We start from the raw sequence: 22,668 nt of genomic DNA, 5'->3' as shown, positions 1-22,668 counted from the left end.
GAGCATGACTGAGTGTCAAGGGAATTTTAAAAAGAAGATTAGTGTCTTCATTGTGCGCGTGGCATGAGTGCGCGGTCGGGGCTTAGCATCAATTGTTCCACGTGTCCTGTCGATTGTTCGCAAACCACCAGCGGAGACAATGCGATGACCTGGCGATTTGCACACACTGCAATGTCATGCATTGCGACCGAGAGCTGGAGACAAGGCCGAGAGTTTCTGGCTTACTTCCTAAAACAGCGCTCAGCTGAAGGCTGACTTCATACGACGCCAATAAAACGCCAGCGCGGGGACTCTGCCCGGCGGCCGCCGTCTCGCCACTGCAGCATTGAGCTGGCCGCATTATGCCCATTATATACAGCCGAGATCAGACGCAGAGATCACCGTGCCTCATTTCGTCCATAAAGATAGCACGCTGATCAGGGTTTTCGCCGCCCATTCGAGCCCCATAGCCGCGTCCAGTTCACTTATCCCAAATAAAGACCATACCAATCTCGTCTGTCAGGCCTTGCATAACTCAGGCGCTAATATCTCGATAGCATCAGTGAAATTTGTCATAATGCATTACCGGCCAATGAGACGGCGCCGGCTGCTGCCGTGGTGCGCCGTTAGCGCGGAGGCACGTCCATTCGGCGTGTCGCGCGGTGTCTGAGCGGAGACATTTGGCCGGGAGCTGGTCCGACTGGCGACCGGCAGTTTGGCCGACTGAGCCTGACCGGTCGCTCGTTTGGCCGACTGTGAAAGGGTGCCACTGCGGCCCGAATCGAGTCGCGGCCGCGGCGCCGACCCCGAATCGGGCACTTCCGTCTCTGAACGGGTAACGGATGCCGTCGGGCGGATCGCCGCATTAGCGCCGCCCGATGTAGGAGCAGGGAAATTCGCGCCGTGACTGAAATAACGCTACAGTAACATCGGTAACATTTCACAGCACCGTGCGGGCAATTGCACTGCTCAACACCGTGTAATGCCAGTTTGATTGTGGGGTAGGCCTTACGACAGACAGTGCCGCAAATTTCCGTCAATTGTCGTTGAGTGTCGCCGTATCAGGGCATTGCCCGCTGTTGCTACTGGCATGTATTGTGCCATTTCCCTGGGACACAGTTTGGTGGCCAGAGCTGACTAAAGCTTCTGTCGGCTGCAGCAGTTCGGAGACCAGAGCCCGCACCAGACTCGGCCCCGGCCGCCCGCGCCGCGGCTCGCCGCCGCGCCGCGGTGGGCGCGCCGTGATTGTCGGCCTGACTGCGCCGTAATGGCCGGCGCCGGCGCTGATTACATGTTTGCCGCCGACAAACGGGCCGGCAGAGTGGCGGCGAAGGCGGCGCGCACGGCACTTTTGCGGCGCGCAGCTCGCCACCCGCGCCGGCGGCGGCGGTGGCGGCGTAAGGCGGGGGCGGCGGCGGTGGTGTACAGGGCGGGGCGGCGGTGTACAGGGCGGGACGGACAGTCAAAGTGTGCCATTCTGTCGGGGTGCGAGGGAGCCGAAACACATGTACCGGAATCGTACCAGGTTTGTATCGAGTTTATACCGAGTTTGTGGCGGCGACCGGTCGCGCCCGCTCGCTCGCTGCAACCGTCATCTCTCCGCACAGCGGTGTGCAGCCGGCAGGGCCGACCACCAGCTGGGACGGTCGCCGCCCGGTTATTAAAACATCGACATTTGTTAATGGCGCACATTAAAACCAACAGCCCGCCGTCAGCAGCACGCAAACGGGCCGTGTCGCGCGTCCGGACCACCATAACTCAGTCGGAAGTAAATCACCCCCGCCGGCGCGAAATCGCACCCCACGTGACGCGCGCCGGCCAATGGCAGCGGCGCGCTGTCACCCGCCGGGGGGCGCCGGCTTTTTCCGCGCGCCGCCCACGACGCGACGGCGCGCGGAATTTGTCCCTGGAATCTGGAATGGCCCTGCGCTATGCGGGCCACCATCAGCGACGGAGAGGGGCCGGCGACCGCCGGATGCCGCCCGCCGCGCCCGGCCGTCTGCCAGGGCGCCGCGAGTGACGTCACACTCCACCGTCCACTGCGCGGAGTGACGTCACACCAGCTCTACCAGTGACGTCACTCGGGTCGCGCGGTGCGTCCGATTAGCGGCGGCAGGTCGCGGCGGCCGCTGACATTCCTTTTCGGCCGGCTCACCGCGGCTGTTATATCGGTGCTGACGCGAGCCGCGCCGGCCGAGACACATCGCGGCGACACGGCGTGCTAGCAAAGCGCATTACGCGATAGTATCGCCTTCACTGTAAAAAAAACTTACAAGCCCCTCGTAGAGGAATTCTCAGCGCAAAAATAACATTGCAGGAGCGTGTAAATTTGGCTAATTTTAGGCTAGTTGCCGAGTAACAAGCTTGTTCGACAAGGCTGTGCCTCGTATGCATACGACCACCGTGCTCCACCTAGTTTGACAACACGCACGTAAATAGCGTGGGTAGTGCGTCTACTAGGTGTCATAACAGCCCCTGCCTGGTAAGGTAACTAGCCACTGCCTACTAATCCATACCCAGTAATGGTACTAGCCCCCAAGGCTAGTAATGGTACTAGCTCAAGGCCAGTAGTGGCACTAGTTAACTAGTACCACTACTGGCCTTCGGGGTCGAGGCACGGTCGACGGAATTCCGTCGACGGAATTCCGTCGACCAGTGCCCCCGACTCTCGACCGCCACCCGCAAGTAAACAGACTGAGAAGCGCTGCAGCACATTTATTCGGGCACGAGAACGAGAACGAGAACAATAACAACGCCAGGACAATAACTATAACTTTAACAACAACAACAACAACAACAACAACAACAACAACAACAACAACAACCAACTGAATAATTTTCAATAAGGTTTCTTAAATAACCACCATCAAACATTTGTGATTTTTTCATTAGCTCTGCACCGGCGGCAGTCGCGGGGTGCAGGTAGGCCAGGACATACATGGCCCCATTCTTCACCAGAGAAGTCTGTAATGGGTGAAAAAACGAATATTAACATTATTATTATCATAAGGCATACCAATCTGGAAAATGATTAAATTAAAGTTGAAGAAAGTGATATATTCCTGCCACAAGCTAGCTTAAGTCCCAAACATATAGCTATTCTGACTTGGATAGACGATACCGGCGCACTTCTGCCAACGACGGGCAACATTATGCGATACTATACATCTTCTAAGAAGCTCAACAACATAATAACCTTTGTTTACAAATGGACAACCTTTTTGTTGAGCACACAGCAAATGATACAAGATGCCTCACCTTCAATCAAGCCAAAGAGCAGTTGGGCAGACACACACAGCAATGGCGACGCAACACAAAATGGACGCCGGCTCCCGGAAGCGGGGGGGGGGGGGGGACTCCTTCTGAAAGCAGCCACAGACTCCTAGGTTGTAACATGCGACGAGGATAGCTATGAGGCACATCCTCATAGCCATCCGAAGCCGCTTACCACGCAAGCCTGCCAGCACGTTTACCAGCTGCAGGCGTTCGTGACAACAAGCGGGGTTGCACGCAAGGTTATCCGTTTAGTAGGTGCCAGCCGGGGCCTCGTCAGCTGAGCTAATAGCGAAATGACCTAATTGAGGGACACGCTAAAAACTGGCCGAGAACAAGCCAACGGCGGGTAACACTGTGAGGCTGTGCGTAGTTCATTAACACTGCGCAAAATTAGGTTCCTGAACATGTTCTCGCTCGTAGGCATTTGTTCCACAAGCGGCATTGTTAACGTGCATGGCTCTGACTACTAATGTCCATATATGTTGTAACGAGGAGCAAGGGAGGCACTCGTAAAAAATGCCTAATTTCAAAATTAGCTAGTGAATTTTTTTTACAGTGTTGGCGGCGCGATTTTGGACTCCGCGGACGCAGGCGAGCGTGTGCTGCGGCGCGAGCGGCTGCCGGACCGGGAGCCGGATGGACGGAGACGACAGATAGACGGAGATATAGATAGCAGACGAGACGGAGACGGGAGATAAACGGGAGGTAGATAGACGAGAGATGATAGCTGGGAGATTGGAGACTTAAGATGAGACACGAAAAACCAGAGGCAGAATACGAGAGATAAAAGTTCGAAGATGAGGGACTTTAAGCAATAGACGAGGCAAGGAGCAGAATAGGTACGTCAAATGCAGGTCGAGACTGAGAGGTCATATCTAGACTATAAACCGCTAACTCGAGACAAGCTGGAGTCATGAGTCAGGAGCTCGCAGTCCAGAGATGGTAGTCAGATCCGGTTGCCCGTTTAGGTGCTGAGTAGGTGCCGGAGCTGTTATCTATCCGGCTATATTTGTCGCGGGGTCAGCCGGCCACAAATGCCAGGTGTATTCTGATTTGCAGCCAGCGAGCACGAGACACTTTTCACGGGTCGCCCACGGCCGGCGGCGGCCGCCCACCGGGTGCTGCACTGTCCGGGGCACGGCGCTCAGGTGTCGGCGCCCTGTCGAGCTGGCTCCCGGACTCCTGTCCGGCTCGGAATCCGGAGCCAGGTGTGCACACTGCACAGTGCACCACCGGGAGCTGGTCAGCCAGTGGACTGTGTGGGATGGTTTGTTCTGTGAGAAGGACAGAAGGTGGTGGAGTGCGGAGGAAGGGTGTGTGGAGTCGGGATAACGGCTCACACCTGACGCGGAGGTGGGTCGGTCTCTCCCAGCCGGCGGCGGGCGCGAACGGTGCGCGGGAGCCGCCAGGGGACAGTGATGGGCGCCTCTGGCCGCGCCCGCTGACGTAGCTGCATGTCAGCGGCTACCGCGGCGCGCTGCACCAGCTCGCCGTCGTAACTCGCCCGCCGCCGCCGACACGACGACGGCTCGGAATGCATTGAGCCGCCACACGGGGCATTGAGCCGCCACACGGCGCGTCACCGACCGCCCCCGGCTCGCTCACCGAGGTGTGGATACACCCGGCCGGCCCCACAGCCACCCTCCGACACCGCGGCGGCGCGAGTAATTAGAGATACAAGCGTGGTACTCAGCGGCAATTTGCCTCACTTCGTAATGCACATATATTCCGTGCCAGGTAACAACATATCACGAATGCAGGGGCGTGTGTGGATATTCAGCAGAGGGAGCCGCGCTGCGATGAACAAGTGGGACCTCACAGTGGTGCCATAAGCTGTCATGATCCGATTTCCAGTTGATATCTTTTCTTCCCCGCCCCTGTCTCCCGCACCATGATACAGTGTGGCGCGTGGGCCGCTCGCCACGGGGGATAGTTTTATGCGGTGCTAGGTCAGTGATGATCGACCTGATCCGACACCTTGACCGAAGGGGTGGGTGAGCGCCACCCGACCACCGACTGCGACTGACTCCGACTCTGACTCCGACTCGCGCCGTGACTCGGCGTGAGTCGGCGAGTGACTTGGCGTGGTCACGCCCGTGGTGGCGGGGCGGGTCTCACGGTAGTTAGGCAGGGCGCACATCCCTCGCTAAATCACACGTAATAACCACGTGTGCAAAAGGCGGCCGCCATGACCGCAGCGGCGCCGTTAAGCGCATTATGCAGCGCAGTCTTAACGGCGCTGCAGTTTCAGGAAACGAGGTGTGAGCGGGCGCCACAGGGCGGCCAGGGGCTGATACGGGCCCGCCGCCGCCGCCGCGCCGCGCCGCGCCGCCTCACACCTGGCTCAGCCGCCACCGCCGCTCGTGGGAGAGGCACCGCCGCGCGCTGCAGCACCGGAAGTGGCGGCGCAATTTACAGCCCGGAGGCGTTTTATGCGCGTGTACCGACTGCACGGTGCGTTTAACACGCGCTTCGTTAGCGGGGTGAGCTTGTAAAGTGCAGGCTCCGGCTCCGGCCGGCAGGGCGCGCGGTGAACAGGCAGGGGCTTGCAACTCGCTGAGCAGCGAGCTGATACACTGATACAGCTGTGGTTAAACATTTGGTGAGGGAGAGAACAGAATAGGAATCAGGCGACAACAAATGGAGTGGCTAGGACAAAGGAGAACAGAGCGCGGTGGCGAGGGCGGCCCGAGCCGCACCGGCCGGCCGTGGGCCAGCTCACGCCTCAGTAATGCGGCATTGTCCGGCGCGAGAAACAAGTGCGGCTGTCGGCGCCGCAGAGGTGCCGGCTCAGTCATAGCGCCGCGCCGCACCTCCTGCGACGCTACCGTCTCCGGCGCGCCGCCACCGCCGCGGCGCGACACCGCGCCAGACGGCGGAATTTCAGCCGAGACGGCTTTGTGCTGGCTCAGAGACTGCGCCCGTGGACCACTGCTCTCCGCCGGCCGGGGCGACTGCAGCAGTGTGACCCTCCGAGCACAGAGGCGCCACTTGCAAACAGGCAAATGTGCTTTGAATGAGTAATGTATGCTAAATACTTACCCTGGCTTTGATGTGATATAAAAATGCACACATATTACGTCTCTAGTAATGTGAGAATGAAGCTCACAATCGAATCATGAGCATAGCTCACGATTAGATTGAGTGCCCGAAATGAAACAATGGTCTTCATTCCTTTACCGACACTGTGAGCTTTACCGACACTGTGAGAATATCTGGCCCCAACAAACAGCCAATGCATTATGGCTGTTTATTGGGCTGCACGAATACCATTGCAATGGTAGCAGAATATATTCGTCGTCCTTGCCAGCTGCCACCGTCTTCCCGCCCACCGCATCCTGTCCACCGCCTATACCGTCGCCGCCGGCAATGTCCACCGTCGCCACCGCTGTGTCACCGCCCCCCCCCCCCCTCCCCCTAACCCTGCCGCCGCCGCCGCTGTCCAGTTGCCAATGTTCGTGCACGGCAGCTCCAGGCTCCAGCGGCGACAGCAGCGGTGGTCGCCCAACCGCCGAGCTTTAGCAGATTAATGGGTTCTCTGAATTAATGATGACCTGCTGAGCAGACATTACAGCACGATGAAGGCCAAAATGTCTGCGGAATAATTGAACCGACGCTGGGCCATTATTATTCCAAATTTCCAGGTTTGGGGACAAGACTGTCAATGTTGCGCTATGTCGGCCGGCCCTACACGAACGCGACAAAGGACAAGTTCTAGACTCAGAGGCCGGCCAGCTCAGGGTTCAAACTCCGCCTCAGCGCCGAGCTCTGCCGGCCGTCTTACCACCAGCACGGCGTGTTGCACCGCTCCACTGTAGTTTTGTCAGCCGTGCATGTAAGCTGCTTAGCGAGAGCAGCGCGCGGGCGCTGACGGAGGCAAGTATCTGCTATTGTCGCCGTGTTTTTGCGCCCGGTTCTGACCTAGCGACAGCGGCGGCGGTCGTCCGGCCGCCCCGCCGAGCCCATTCAGCGCTGGGAAGGACGTGCGACATTTGCCGGGCTACATAGCAGAAAATTATACCTCTGCTCGTGACGATGCTAAACCATAAAGAGGTGTTGTGTTGTTGCAGCCTGCATAAGCACTTGTGAATTGTGATGACGAAAACTGCAGTGATGACATGAAATGACATATCGGTGCCTTTGTTCTAGCCTCATTGGTACCAAGCCGGGGCAGTGACTTTTGAAAGGCAAACGAGTCGTTCGAGACGATCTACCAAACCTCCAGAAGCGGCACCGCCTCTGCGCCAGCACCCAGGCAGCAGAGGTGTCGTCCCTCGCGAGGCCAGCTGTCAGAACGGACCGTGTTCCGCATAACGAGCGGCGACAGTGACGTGCCGCTGCCGACGGCGGCGACGACAGCGACGCTCCGGTGCTAACGATGCCGACAAACTTGCTCCGGACAGCAGACCGACAGCAGCTCCGGACAGCTGGGCGACCGGACAGTAGCTCCGGACAGCCGGGCAGCGAACAACACCTACGAACAACTAAACAGCAGTCTCTAACAGTGCGCCCTCCCGAACAGTAGCGCCGGACAGCCGGGCCAGCGGACAGCGGCTCGGGCCGGCCGGACGGGCCGACAAATGGACACAGCCAGCGCGGAATGCGCGCCGCCGGATTCCGCGCCCGTAAGCGGCCATCCGTCAGGGCGGCTCGCGCCGGCGGGACGTCCGCGACGCGTCCGCTCGGCGGCGCCGCGCCATTTGTCAATGCAGCCGCGCGCTCACACCCAGCGGCGACCCCCGCTGGCCGCTCATCCGCCGACCGGGTCGCCGCCACGGCTTTGGGTATGTTCATCCGCCGCGGCCCAAAGTCGAGCCGTGCCACACACCGGTGAATCTGCTCGCGAATTATGACGCGACTGGTAAAAAGTTGTTGACTTTGCGGCGGCGGCAGCGCGGTGGGCTCACCAGTGGTGACAGGGCGCAGACCCCCGCAGCGAACCGCTCACGGCCCGATGGATGGCTGCAACGCCACGTTTGCATAAAGTTATTAATTCGGAAAGCGTCGCGCTGGCGCGTATGAGCGATCTTATATGCATGCAGTGTGACGCTCCGCACCGGTGAGAAATTATGGGCGGGAGGCCGGTGGGCAAAGGATTAGTAACGTCCAGCGCGGAGCTACCGTCGCCGCCACCAGCCGCCAACCGCGCCGCCGCCGCCGCCGCCCGCACATGAATAGTGAATACACCGCATGAGTGATGCGACAAGGCGACAGAGAGGATTCGCGGCCGGCGCTGAGCAGTCCGATGCGCCGTGAGCCGGCGACCGGACGTGGCACGGCACGGCACGGCACGGCGCGGCGGGCGGTCTCGGCTGCCACCGGCTGCGGCGGTGAGCCCGGCTCAAACGAGCCCTCTGCGGCGGCGCTTCCGTGCCCGTCGGCCACCGGCGGCGCGGCGCACTATTAAATTAGCGCCAAAAGTTTTGTTTCTGCCAGCAATAATGATGTGAGACCGCCAACATATGGGCACTCGACGCTGTTTATGATATACGCCGACCATAATCTGAAACAATTTTCGTCGGCGCCGCTCAGGTGAGCACGAACAGTCATAATTTAGGGCCGCCGGTGCGCTATTATTCCGGCGATTTATGGTGAGATCGTCATCGTTCGCTCATTGCTATCAGAAGCATATTTCAGGTGAATTTATCACGGCTTGTTACTCGGCCCTGGCGTGCGTTGTCCGCACCAGTGCCGGCTTCGTCACCGCCCACCGCGACAGCTATGGCGCTGTGCTATGCCTACCATGGCAGGAATGGGACAGCTGTCACTTATACACGTACTGCGGAAGTTGTAATTATAACCCGCGCGGCGCGCTACCTCAACACGGCCTGCAGTTCTAACGCCACTTGCTGCTTCAAGGGAGGTAATGCACGCTTACTTTTTACAGCTACGTGCCTCCCATCCGTTACAAAACAGTTGAAATAAATCCCATTGGACAGATACCACTTGATTCCGCTCCCCACCCACCAGCCTACACCTAATACCATCTCTAATTACCAGCCAATTTTGCCGCGGTCCATGCGGCAAACGCGGTCCGCATCAAGCCACAAGTGCCGCAAACGCCGGCGGCTTGCGTGACAGCAGCCGTCAGCAAAAACCTGGCGGGCGGCGGCGGCAGCCCGGAACACCGGCCGCACGTATTGGTCCATATTTTACACCGACACAATTAAACGCCAAATAATTCCTATCACGACAGCGCGCCCACCATAATTGTGCGCGGCCGGCGGGCTGAGACGCCGTCGCGCGCCGCCATTGACGGTCGGCGCCGGCGCAGACGCGGCGACGTCACCGTCGGCGTCGACGACCCCCGCGGCGGACGGGGCGGGGCCGTCGGCTCCGACGCCCCATGCGTGAACGCACAGCCGGCGGCGCGGCACGCGCGTGCGGCCCGCGCGCCGGGCGAGACGGCGCGGAGCCGTGTAAATCCTGCCGCCGGCCGCGCTGCGGTGCCCCTAATGACTTGTTGATCACTATTTTGGCTAATTTATTCGACAGCGGGCGTTATTTAGCGCCGGCCGACCAGCTTCTCGGCGGCGGGCTCCTCCCCGGCGGCCGCGGACAAAGAGCGATCACTCGGGAGGCGGAGGAACACGCCACGGCCGGCTCTCCCGAGTGGAGGATCGGCCCAGAGAGCGCCGCTCAGGACAGGAGGAACATGAGCCCGGGGTGGGGAGCGTGCCGGGAACGGTGTCAGAGAATAAACACGCACTGCGGGTGGCTACAGAACAGAGAGACAAGGGCCAAAAGACCAACGGCAACAGGAAGACGGTCTGTTTCTTCCAATGGCACCAAGTGATGGCCGTAGAGGGCGATGGGCAGTAGACAGTAGACGGTGAACTTCGAAGCGGTGGACGTTGGGTAGGTATACGAGTATAACGGTAGAACAGCGGAACAGTGGTGGTAAGACCAGTGGCGGCGCGGTGGGCGGTGGAACGGCAGACGGTGGGCAGAGGCGGTGTCATCTGGGCCCCTCCCACGCTGACCGACCATCCGTCCAGTCTCGTCGACAGGTGTTTGGACTGCGCCCACCGACCGACCCACCACCGCCCGAAGCCACCGACGGAAGCAACATTAGCATAACGGCAGCCGGTGCCTTGCCGTGACGTGACGTGATGTAACGGAGGTGACGTGACGGGGCGGCCGGTCACAGCGTGACGCGGTGGGCCCGGGGCGGTCTCCGGGCGGCTCCGGGCGACTCCGGGCGGCTCCGGGCGGAGGTTCGAGATGGATGACCGCCTTCTGGGCGGTCGCCGGCGCGCCGTCTCAGCACCGACACGGCCCGATCGCGAACCCGTCATTACAAGAGATTAGCGCGCGGCCGTTATTATCACAGATTAACACAGCGGCTAATACGGGCCCAACGCGCCGACCGAACTATCATTTCTGGTTCGACTCGCTCCATCAGCGGCCGAGGCGGCGCGCCCGCTGCGCCGATATCGCCTGCTCGCGCCTGTTTCGCCCCGCTCCAGTTTCGCCCCGGGGCCACCGTGCGGCGCTGCCGGCGCCGTCCCGTTGATGGATAGCGACGAATTTGAATATAATGATTATTTTGCCGAGCTGGGCGGCCGCGTGCAACGCCCGGGAGGGGACGGATGGCGTCCACCGACCGGCGCGGCGGCGGCGGCGGGGACGGGGCGGCCTGCCACCCAGCGGCGGCCCGCCTCGGCCAGCAATTACCGTCCGCAATGATCGGACTGAGCATTTCACGACGTGATAATGCGCAGGTCGGACCACGAAGCCTGAGGCCACCTCGGCAGCAGCAGCCGCGCACAGCAGCAGACACGCGAGCGCACAACGCTACACCGGGCGGGATTCAGCGGCGAGGTCCGTCGGCCATCCACGCGCGCGCGGTTACCAAGTTCGCCTTCGAGGTGCCCGCGGCCAATTAGGTCATCCTCGTCACCCGGCTGGCCGGCGGCCGCTGTGACATGTCGGCGACGGAGGAGAGGTCACTTCTCAACCATCACTGCATACCGTCGTCTGCAGCGGCGGCGACGGCGGCCGGGCCATCGTCAGCGGCGCGGGCGGTCACTTTGAACTGCGATAGCGCCAGGGGCCGGCCCTCAGACCGCAGAGTCTGCAGTCACGAGGCGCCGCTCGAAAATCAAACAAATACTCGCGGTAGAGCTGCCGGCCGACGTGCGACACCTATCCAGCGCGCGCCACCCCACAGAGACGAAACTCGAGAGCTCATCTGCGCCCTGCGCGCGTCGATTGCCACGCCGCGCCGTGCCTCGTCGCGTCGCGCCACGTTGCAGCCTTGAGGAAGGTGCTGGAGCCGGCAGCTTTAACGTGCCACTGCACTGGCATCTCTCGCCGAGAGAGGCGACAACAAGCCTGCCGGCGCGCCGAGTTGATATGCTGCCGAGGAGCGGTCGTGCCTTTTCCGGTAGCCTGCTTAGCGGCCCCGATTTATCACCAGCCGCGGCCCCCAGCTCATCATCCCACTATGCCGCGCTCACTCGGCGGCTCTCACTGCGCTCACCGGCTCTCCACGCGCCCAGATTCACTCTCAGTTCAATTTATCGGAGCTAACCGGCTGAACGTGGCATGACCGCGTCGCGGGCCGCCACAATGCTCCCTAATGAGCGGCGGCGGCGGCGGCGCCGCGCTCGAGCCAATGTTGTGAAAACGGCCCGCGCGGGGGGTGACGATGGTCCGATACGGACGACACCGGCAGAGCCGAGTCTGATGAATGTCGTCACCAACGGGTGCAGCCGACGCCGCGCCGAGCCGTAATTGCGCCTTCTGTAAGAAGCCGTCAGTGCGCGGATGCAGTGGAGCGAGTGACGCGTAGTGACGCATACAGCAACGCTGCTGCACACACGCACACAAACAGTCGCCGCTCTCATACAAACATACACGGCGGCAGCAGACGGGCCGGCGCACACAGGCGGGAGGCTCGTCTGCAGCGGCGGCAGGTGCGGCCGGCCGTCCGCGCAGTCCGACTCTCCGGCGCGCGGCGGGCGGCCTGTCGGACGGCGTGTGACATTTTTCAGCGACTCCGGGCCAGTTACTGCACAGCGGGGGAGCCGCCGGACGGTCAGCCCATCTGGGCGCGCTCCGACAACATCGCTCCATTGACGGCGCACAATTAACTGGGGGCGACGCGTCGGCTGTCGGCGGCCAGCCCGCTGCGCCGCTCTGTGCGCGCCGCGCCGGCCTGTCTCTGTTCTGGATCGGTGCCTTCTGTGCCGGACGTGCCCAGCTCTCATACACAGCCTGTCAATGAGCTGACTGCTCCCTGCTGTCACCGGGAGAGGCCTGTCACCGGGGAGCGCGGGGGCGGGCCGCTGTCCGCCTTCCCAGCCCTCCCCGCGTCGGTCCCCCTCCCCAGTCCGACAGCCCCCGCCCCCCGGCGGTCCGTGTCAGACCCTCATTTGCACGACTGGCAGCGCAGACTAGCCGACGCCGCTCGTCGAGCCCGCGGCCAAACGCAGTCAACATCTGTGCGCCCAGCTCGCCCGAACCGCGCCAGCATTGTGCCACAGAGACAGACGTCCACTCAGACAGCTGACGGCGCGGCCGTGCGCAGAGTGGCGCAGCGGCGAACATGGCGCATCCCGCCGTTTAACGACGCTATTTTCGAGGCAGGAGGTGGGCCAACACTGTCCGGCGCAGCGTAAACAAAGCTGTACCGGCGCAGCGTCCTCGATCGGCGCATTGGGGGCCGACGGGCCGATATTTCGCCGCGCTGTTTCTCGTGTCCTCCGCTGTCACCGCCGGCCGCCAGCGTTGGCGTTGTATCGGTGTTTCGCTCGACGGGCTGTCCCCGGACGACAGGACACGGGACGACGGGTGGCCAGGTGAGCTCTCCGTCCGTCCGTCCGTTCCCAGGGGCCGTCAATCGCGGCCGGTCGGCCGGCGTTGACGGCTCGTCACCTTGTTAGTCGATACACCACGTCGTCCCCTCCCTCCCCCTCCTCCGCGGGTCCCAATCACTGGGCGGTAAACGTTTTAGGGTCGACCCGGCCCTGTGACAAATTGGCGTCGGCCGGGACCACGCGGTGCCCACCTTACCAGCGAACCGACCTGTGGACACAGGTATTGTCCCCGGACGGCTGCATTCCAAGTCGAGCCGTCGTGCTAATTTACTCGGCTGTGATTTGGCGATACGGCGGTGGGCCGGGCAGTAAAGCGGCGGGCGGCCGGTGGCGGGGAGGGGGCGGGGGCGGCCGCGGTCCGATGGGGGTCGGTAGGGACGCCCCAGCCACCTCTCAACACCTCGGAGTGCGGCGGCGAGCTGCTGTGACGCGCGCGGCGCCGACTGCGGCGGTCGGTCCTCCTGATCGGACGCAGCCCGGCCGCCCATAAATAAGCACACGGCGCCGCCGGCCGGCCGACGACTGCCAGGCCCCGTGACGGACGTCCTCAGACGAGCAATGATATCGATACGGGTACTGGGGCCGCCCCTCCCCTCCCCCGTCCGTCACCCCTCCCTCCGGGCCGTCAGAGTGCGCCGGCAGCACCGGCGCGGCGGCGGCTGGCTCTGATGTCGGGTCATCTCTCGGCCGACTACGGTAGCCGAGGCGGTGTCTCAACTGTAAGGGCGATCGTATTCCCTCTAACCTACCGGTGTGGGTAGTTCCTGTTGGCTCAGGAGATCACTCGACCTGAGACGCTGGGAGAACCCCACGGCACCGTGCCGAGAACTCCTCGTGTTCTCCAGCATGTCACGCCGCTCGCGGCTGAGTGGTGCGTTATATCTATTTCCCTAAACCCCTACCGGAGACAGTAACGGTCTCACAAACTAATGGGCGACACTGGACGCGCAGCTGGGGTGCGCGAATCGCCTGCACCGTGTCGGCACAACAGCTTCGTAAAGTAGCGGCTCGCGGCGCCCCCCGTGAGGCGCTGTCGGGCCGCCGGCGCCGCGCCGTCACTCGCGCTGCCTCGTGGGCAGTGTCTCGTCACTCGTGGCCCGTGTCTCATGTCTCGTGCTGGGGTCACGGCGGACGCCGAGGCGTCCCCTGAGCCAGCAACACAGCGTCCCGGCGAGTGGCGACCGGCGACCGGCAGCCGCCCGCAGAGCGAGGCCGGGAGAGGCGAGCCGGGCGAGTCCCGGGCGAGCCGAGCGAGTCCGGGGCGAGGAGAGGTGGGGCGTGCACGCGACGGCTCGGGGCGGACCACCGGCGTCGCTGGTGCGGCCGCGGCAGGTTCCGGCCGTTCGGGCGGCGGCGGGCCCATGGGTGACAGGCTGACCATGACTCGGTCCGACTGACAGAGGTCCGTGTCGGTCCGAGCAGGGCGCACCCCGACAGACGCCGTGCTGAAATATGATTGTTGGCCGCGCTGTGCCGAGAGAGCGGGTTACGGGTGCATCTGCAGGTGGGGCGAGGGACAGCCACCGGCCACCTGCAGAGCGGCCCATGGTACAGTGTCACCGGCCGGCCGGGGACGGCTCATGAAAATGAATCGATGAAACTACCGTCTTGAAATACAAAACAAATCATCGTAACACTTGAGGATAAGATTATCTTGAAGAAGAACATCTATGCGTATGAATAACTTCATTGATTTTCTTTATTTGCACTTGGCCAGGTCAGTATTCGATATCAAAGCAGTTTCTGCCGAGTGTTTGTCGATCGAGCCTTATGAAACAGGGAGTCGTTCATTGCACATGCACAACCACCGATCCGGATCTGAGTCGGGCAGAGGGAGAGAGGGAGAGAGGGAGGGAGGGACAGGGTAGCGGACAGGGGCGACCTGTACCGTGTCCGGTCACAGCTCCCCGTCTGCAGCTTGCAGGACCACCGGGGCGGCGTCGGTGCCGTCCAACACGTCACCCATGATGCCTTCCGGCGCCCCCACCACCACAGGGGGAGGGGAGGGCGCCGCGGGGGGTCGATCGGAGCGACGGGCGGTGACACGGCCGATAGCAGACCGCTGGACACACAGCTCGCCGCGCTACAGTTGTATGCACGCCGCCGGCGCTGGTGGCGACTCGGTCTCCCCACCGCCCACTCGGTGCTCATTAATTCGGCACCGTCTCCGTGCCGCAAGTATCAATTTACCAATTTGTAGGCCGATTGTAAACAGCGTGCCGCCGGCGCTGAGGACCACCCGGGTGCCGCCGGGCGCGCTGACAGGTATGGACCGGTCGCCACCCGCCCCCGCCCCCGCCGCCGCCGCCGCCCGGACGCCGTCACAGACCGCGCGAGACGCCGGCAATTAGGGCGCCCCCGGGGCATTCCTCGTCAGGATCGGTGTCGCGCGAACGGCCCTGATGAGAGGGGCGTCCTCACGGCGCGCGCCACCCGCGCTGAAAACAAGTGTGGGCCCGCCGGTCTTCGAGCCCTCACCGGCTCCGCTCTGCCCGGTCTGCTCTACTCCAGACCCCAATCCTCCCCTCCACCGCCACCGTTTCCGCGAGACCCGCCTCGCGTCGGCCCGTTTGACGGATGTGCGTCGGCCGGCGGGCGGGCAGCGCCGGCGCCGCGCCGTCTTACAGGTCGACCGAGCTACTTCCAGACACCGTTCGAGCTAGTTGCCACCCGCGGCCGCCCCCGCCCCCGCCCCCGCCACTGCAGCCGGCTGATGTCTGGCCTTCTGTCCGCGAGAGGCCTCTAATGCGCCACCGTAAACTGTTTGAGAGTGTGGCCGCGGCGGCCGGGTTAGCTGGGATCGATCATCGGAGAGAGAGCGGTGGCGGCAGCAGCGCTGGGAGGCCGACGGGACCACCCGGCTAGCCGCAGCCGAGCCCAACATTGTAGGCCGTGCCGCTCACTCTAACGCCACCGAAACGGAGCCGGCGCGACGCCGAAACAGAGACCTTGCCTGCTCCGTGCGGAGAATTGAGCGCGCCGGCCGCGGCGGCGGCGGTGGCGGCGCGGGTGGCGCGTTTCCGGCGCTCTGCCAGACGGCTGGACGGAGCCGGTCAGGTGGACGATGCACGCGCGGCGGCTGCACGCGCGGCCCGCCGGCATCCGACGGCGCGGAACACGATGCCTGAATGACAGCCGGCGGCTGAGCGGGCCACACCTGGACCCCACGGCTGCGCCGCCGCGCCAGACAACCCGGCACCACCCGGCGGGGAAGCGGAGTGCGCAGGGAGAAGGTCGGTTTGTGAGCATTGCAGTATAGTGCCGAGAGAACTGCACTTGTGAGATAAATTATGTAGATATAGCTATGTAGAATGTTTGATTTTTTGCCACTTCACCTTCCATGCATGTATTTTCGGTAGCTTTGACACGGATCTAGAGTTAACGATTTTTGCTGCAATAAAAATGAATGACGTGAGCTTCGTTGAAACACGTGAACGTTAGATTACGTTACACACCGCAGAACAAACAAACGCAGCGGACCGTACTAACGAGATCTCACAGGGCGGCTCTGCGGGACCGGCCGGGCCAGACCGGACCTGGATGTCCCTGCAGCGAGTGTGACTGCAGCGGGCGGCAACCGCCAGACTCGACGCCAACTGACTGACGGACTGACGGACTGACTGAGTGACTGACTGACTGACTGACTGACTGGAGGACGGACGAACGGTGAACGGGTGGACAGACAGATGTACCAAGAGCGATGCATCACTGATTGAAATCTGGCTTAGTCATGACTGTCTCATAGACGTCGTACCAGCTCCTCCGTCCCCTCTAGACTTTATCCGAACTCCACAGTCCGCACCCAACACTCCACAGCCCCACTCGCCACCGATTGCCACCGCCTCCCGTCGCCGTCGTCGCCCCGTCCCAGTCCAATCCCGAGCCATCTGTCGGTGCCGTCGCTCTCGTTACGGCGCCGACGGCCCACAAAGCGGCCAGCGTTCCGGAACGTCGCAACCGACGCGACACCTGCCAGCACCGCGTCGGCGGCGGCACCCCAGTCGATTATTCGCAATGTTCCGATTGTCCGGGGCGATTGTCATCTAATGGGGGAGCGATGGCCGCGTATAATGCCCCCAGGCAGCCGGTGCGGGTGGCGTGAGCCGCCCCGCTGACACCGACACCGGCCGAGGGACCAACTGAGCGGCGTGCGAATCAGAGTAACTGCTGTGAGTGGGGAGGGATGACAGGAGCCGAGGGACAGAGAAGCGGTGTGAAAAGGACGAAGCCGTACCACCGTACAGCGGGATGAAGGAGAGAACGCTGGGAAAAGGCAAACCTACACAAGACAGAAACAGAACTGGGGAGGGATGCTTAAAGTAGGTTTAGGAACGTTTAAAAATAAACATGTAATGCTCAGTTGACGAAGAATAGCAATGTCAGCCAGAAAAGACTGCGCCAATACGAGTCGTCGATTTTTTTAAATCCACAAATACGGATCAAACGCCAGTTCTTATCCATTGAAACACCAGCAAAACATTTTCCCAGCGCCGCCGACTTTGACTCGCCACTGTTTCCGCCCACACCCGATACCCTGGCGTGTCCCGGGGGAGGGGAGCGATCCCCACCATCCCCGGGAGAGTACGACTGGGGAGTGGATCACCCCCGGGTCCGCCCGACCTCCCAGCAGTCAGTCGCGTCATTGTGTCAGGCGCGTGCCGTCCGCGCGGCAGTTGCCGGCACACAATACAGCTGTGACGGCCAGTCAATGGTACCTGATTTCATCTGCACGGCGCCGGCCAACTGGAAGCGACACGCCGCGTTTGACGGGGGACGGAGCGGACCGACGAGTGGGGAGTGGATGCGGGAGAGTTGTAACAAGCTGGTGATGAGATGGACCAGGGGTGATTAATGAACAGTAAGGGGCGCAAGCGTGTGGGAAATGTGCAATCGAGTGTGTATCGCAGCGGGTGTACATATCTGTTGCTGTCGATAAGTGGATGATGACAAAACTTCACTCCCATTCCCCGGCAATCATCACCCTGCATTTTACGTTAACCAAACTCTCATCCCACCCATCACTCAGGGCACCACCACCAGATCACGGGTACTCACCGCCCAGTCTTGGTAATAATCATCTCCGTGCCGAGCTCGAAGAACTTGTCCCAGAGCTCCTTGGCCTCCAGCTGGCAGTGGACGTCCCTCAGCTCCTCGCAGTTGCTGGTCTCGCGGACACCCTTCTTGGCCGGCTTCTGCGGGCTGTCGGACGGCTCTGAGCAGGGCGTCGAGCCGCGGGACGCCGAGTCGTCCATGGCGGCCGCCTCGGGCAGCTCCTCGACGTCGATCTCACGCTCTTCCTCCTCACCTTCCGAGACGCGCACCGCCTCCATCGCCTTCACTGAAAACGGAGGGGAAGCTGGTCAGGGAGGTGCGACAAGCGGCTTCAAAGAGCAGGAAGGTGCGGAGGGAAAATAAAGACTTCGAGATAGGCGAACGGATGAATGTTTTTTGAAGCTCTTGTCATCAATAATGGGAAGTGTGATATGCTGCATTTTAAATAATGACGTCATTCTAGCTTCTGTGGCAGATGTAGGGAACATAAAATTCGTGATGACAAAGCACAATCTACCAAATCTCCCATTCATTTTTCCACATCTAGATGACTTCTTAGCTTGACGACAGAGCAAAGCTCATGCAGATGTCATTCAAGCTCAGCATTATATTACAACAATTCATGACAATCCGTTTTAGCCAAATCCTAATGTCCTTTGTTAGCTGCTGCATCTGAATTTACATGTCGGGCCCTGGTCATCTTACCCTTCACTGGCTTCTAACACATCCATTTTTGAATGTCGACGCTGTAGCTATCTGGGGATTTCCAGCCGGCATTAGAACTCTGACAGATTTTCCAGATCTTCTGGCACCCAGAGAGCTATATCCTTGTCCACTGTCCAGAATGTCATCTGCCTCAGAGGCAGTATTTTTTTTCTGACCTGCCCTACATCTAGTATCTACCACAGCCCCGCATTCATAATTCGCACCACACGGTCCCCATCACTATCCCTCGATCCCCGGTACAAAACACGTGCCTCCCCACCCGACCAGCCAGCGGTAAGCCCGCTCGCCTTCTGCGGCGCTCCGCGCTAATCTGGGGCCATTTGGCCGAAATCAGGAGCGGGTCCCGCCCTGCGCGGGCCGCCCCCGTCGGCACGTGCTTTCTTCTGAGGGCCGCCGGACGCCGGTGCCGCTCTCTCAATGCGCACGTGGATGACGGTAAAAAATATTTTGACGTTTTCATTGTGCGAGCTGACGAAGAAATGCGCCGATCGCGGTGAGGCGAGCGCGATAAAAAGCCCGATATTGGGGCACGTGCGAGGGCGTCGGCCGGGCTGACCGCGGGGCCGGGTCGGCCGGAACTGGCCCCATGGACGACGGGAGTGGGGAGGGGGAGGTGAGAGGTGAGAAGGTGAGTTGCCCGCTGTGAGGTAAGCTCGGAGAGCAGTGTGAGGCGGCTGATCGGCTGATCCCCTTCCGATCGCCGGTCAGTGAGGTCCACTGCCATTACGGACACCGAACGGCCGCTGGCTGATGTCCGGCACACAAAAGCGGATCAGATCAGACCTTATACGGCCTTGATCAGACCTGCACTGCACCTGTTTGTCAGACGACATCGGCGAGAGTGGGGAGGAAGGAAGAGGGACGGAAAATAGAGCACGTCATGAGACAGAAATGGCGACGGAGCTTTCCCAAGAGGTATTTTCTATAAGTGCACAAAAAAAAATACTTCACAAGTGCTTGGTGATGATTACCACTGTGAAGCACAAACAGCTATTTTACATAACTAATTACATGCAAAATGGTTGGGTTATTATATACCACCTTGCATGTTGTGTAGCTTATTTGTACGCATTGTTTAGACCGACAGCGTTGTTCCAAATAGCATCTTATTTTTACGCCCTGAATAGAAGAAAAATAGTCCTAACCAATGAACAACAGCGACATGCAGTTTTACAGCCAATTAAACATGGACATGAATTTTCTGGATCCCACACTTCATCCTAATTTGAGCCGTAATTGAATTTAATGCAAGATTTAGTGGTGCCTTTCGTCACCCGGAGAGTCACGTGACCCGGAGTTGGGGTCAGATCCCGCCGTGACCCCGCGCCGCTGGCAGAGACAGCCCAGCTCTGGTGATGCTGCTCAAAGGGCACCGCCCTGCCCCGAGGGCAGGCGGAGGGAGGGCGGCGGCCAGACCACCGCTGCCGCTGCTGCTGCTAATGCCTAATGCCGCCGCCAGTGATGGTGATTTTGATGGTGATGACGGTGATGGGGCCGGTGATGACGTTTCTGCAGCCGCCCCTGCGGTCAGCATTCCTGCGAGACCGCGGGATGTTGCTCAGAGACCGGACACCGCCGCGCCGGGCGGCACATCAAAGGCAGGCGGCGGCTCTCAGCGGCGCCCAGTCGCTGACCCGCTGACCCGAGCGGTGACCGGACGTCGCAAAATGTGACCCAGCGCTGGTCACGCTGGAACAGAGCATGTTATCCAGTGCCGTACCTACGCACTACGCAGTACTTATATGACGCGTAGTTGAAAGTGAAACTATATGTACACTAAAACGGTCGTCTTCTAAACTGGGACGCACAAATATGGCTAGGTTTTCGTATGTAGTTCGCTGTATCAAAAGAGCCGACCAAATCATGTAACAGCTTTATGTTCCCGCTACAAGGCTGTAACTATTCAGTTATTCACGGAACCTCATGACAACCAATTATCATCAGTTAAGTTCACGTTAATATTCAATGAACGTTTCTAATGAATTTCCCGGACATGCTGTTAAAACTAGCGTGCAGAGTATGTCAACTCGGTAAAAAATGGCGAGAAGGGTCGGGTCCCACAATTTTCTGACCTTTATCATCCAGTCCGCAGTAAGAGCGATCAGACCGCAGCCAACTGACGTGGCTCTCACCTCCTCGCGCTGTTCGACACTCACGGAGCCATCAGACCACGCTGCTGACGTGACTGACATAATTAACGAACGCGTCCAGTGATTGGTCTCGTAGCTCAGTTGGTTAGAGCGCTGGGCTCCGCGTGGTGAGAGCACGCGTTCCCGGTTATGACAGTCCGGGTTCGAAGCGCGACGGGCGCTCGACATTTATGGGCCTCCTGACAGGTATGGTTGCGGTTGGTGGCAGGCCGTAGCCAGGCGAAGTCAGCGAGGGGACCGGCCGTGCGCGGCTTTGTGCGCACGTTAAACTTTGGACTCTAAATTCTGCCATAGAATCGGAATTGCGCGATCGGAGGGTAGAGGGCAGGGTCATCGCAACAAGCTTCGCTTAGCGATGGCTCTGTCCTTGTGAATCCTTCCCATCAAAAAGGTTCGGACTAAATTTATAAAAAAAAAAATTGGTCCGTACTGGTTTAAAAAATAAAATCGTGATCAAATCTCAGCGTACGTGTCAAATAGAATCAAGCTAACAAAAAATTACAATTTTTTTCCGAGTTACAACCCAACTAGACACAAAAAAATACTGGAAAAAACCTAGGTCGTATAAAACGTGCAGCTTGTCGTAAGCGAAGCTGAAAAAGGGTGTTTGTCGCCAGTGAAAAGAACAACCATATCAGTTTCCGAGCTTGCAATGAGATCACTTAGCTGCCTGGAAATCAATCTAACGTGCCGCGTTTCAGACTTGCCGCGAGTAACAGCTCACTGGTGGTCGTATCGATGGCAGGGCTGATCCTGTTTTCCCATCCGTGATCGGCCCCATTTCAATTGAGTCGACAAACACAGTAAGGTCGAGCGATCTATACCGGTTGGGTGTCAGCTCCGGTGTCGGGGGCGCGAGTTTGGCTGGGTGTGACACTGATGAAGCCTTCGACACAAAGACTCAGTTGGTGAGAATGAATCATTGAGACGAGTCAGCGCTACTGGATAAATCTAAGAGTAGGGAAAGACGAGATGTCCCACCGAGCACTGGGTCCGTAAATTGATTCTGTGATCGGAAGGGGCCAGCTCACGGGGTCGGCTCACCACAGAGCGGGGAAAGAACAGCTCACCGGACACCGCTGACGCCCCCGTTGGAGCTTGCCCAGCCGCTACACCCCCGCTCGAGTTTCGTGCAGCGCGGTGCAACACGCCTCTCGCGTGTCCCCGCGGCACCGCCGGGGGCCACCTTTGTATCAATTACCCACCGCGCGGGCGCATTCTCTCGCGCAACGCCTTTTTGCCAGTGTGTCGTATCTAATTTCTGAAACATGACCGACTCTTATTAATTGATGTAATGTGTAAATGAAATCATGGCTTATCATCGCAAAACCTCGGCGCGGCACATCAAAGGCGCCGTCCGACATTAGCGAGCCTGAGATGAGCCGGCCAGCCGCGGGTGAAAAATGACTGGGCCGTGTCGGGCACGGCGCCGAGCGACCGGTGAGCCACACAGGGCGGCCGAGAGGCCGCGGCTGTGCCGTGATTACCGACAAACAGGCTATCAGCCGCGCCGGCGACCACCGCGCGCGGGTCAGGTCAGGTCACCGGGCTCGCCAGCAGACGGTCACACAGTCACAGGGAGAAGAGGAATGGATGGGGATTGGGGAGGTTGGGAAATAGAGTAGAGACAGTCTAAAATCAGGCAAGCTTTACGCAAAAAT

General features: G+C 60.3%; 1 protein-coding gene across 1 annotated transcript in view; it reads right to left on the bottom strand.

The window, feature by feature from the left end:
* Nucleotides 1-22,668, bottom strand: part of LOC122380530 (T-box transcription factor TBX20-like) — a 47,633-nt gene that overhangs the window by 16,054 nt on the left and 8,911 nt on the right. Inside the window, exon 2 of the mRNA XM_043363750.1 lies at nucleotides 18,135-18,417. Coding sequence (XP_043219685.1) covers nucleotides 18,135-18,417 — 283 coding nt within the window. The remainder of the gene's footprint in view (nucleotides 1-18,134; nucleotides 18,418-22,668) is intronic.

The sequence above is a fragment of the Amphibalanus amphitrite genome, unplaced genomic scaffold (genome assembly GCF_019059575.1).
Source record: "Amphibalanus amphitrite isolate SeventyFive unplaced genomic scaffold, NRLGWU_Aamphi_draft 000100F_arrow, whole genome shotgun sequence".
NCBI classification, from domain to species: Eukaryota; Metazoa; Arthropoda; class Thecostraca; order Balanomorpha; family Balanidae; genus Amphibalanus; species Amphibalanus amphitrite.
Note: the sequence above shows the minus strand (reverse complement) of the source record. Positions and strands in the feature narration are given on the sequence as shown.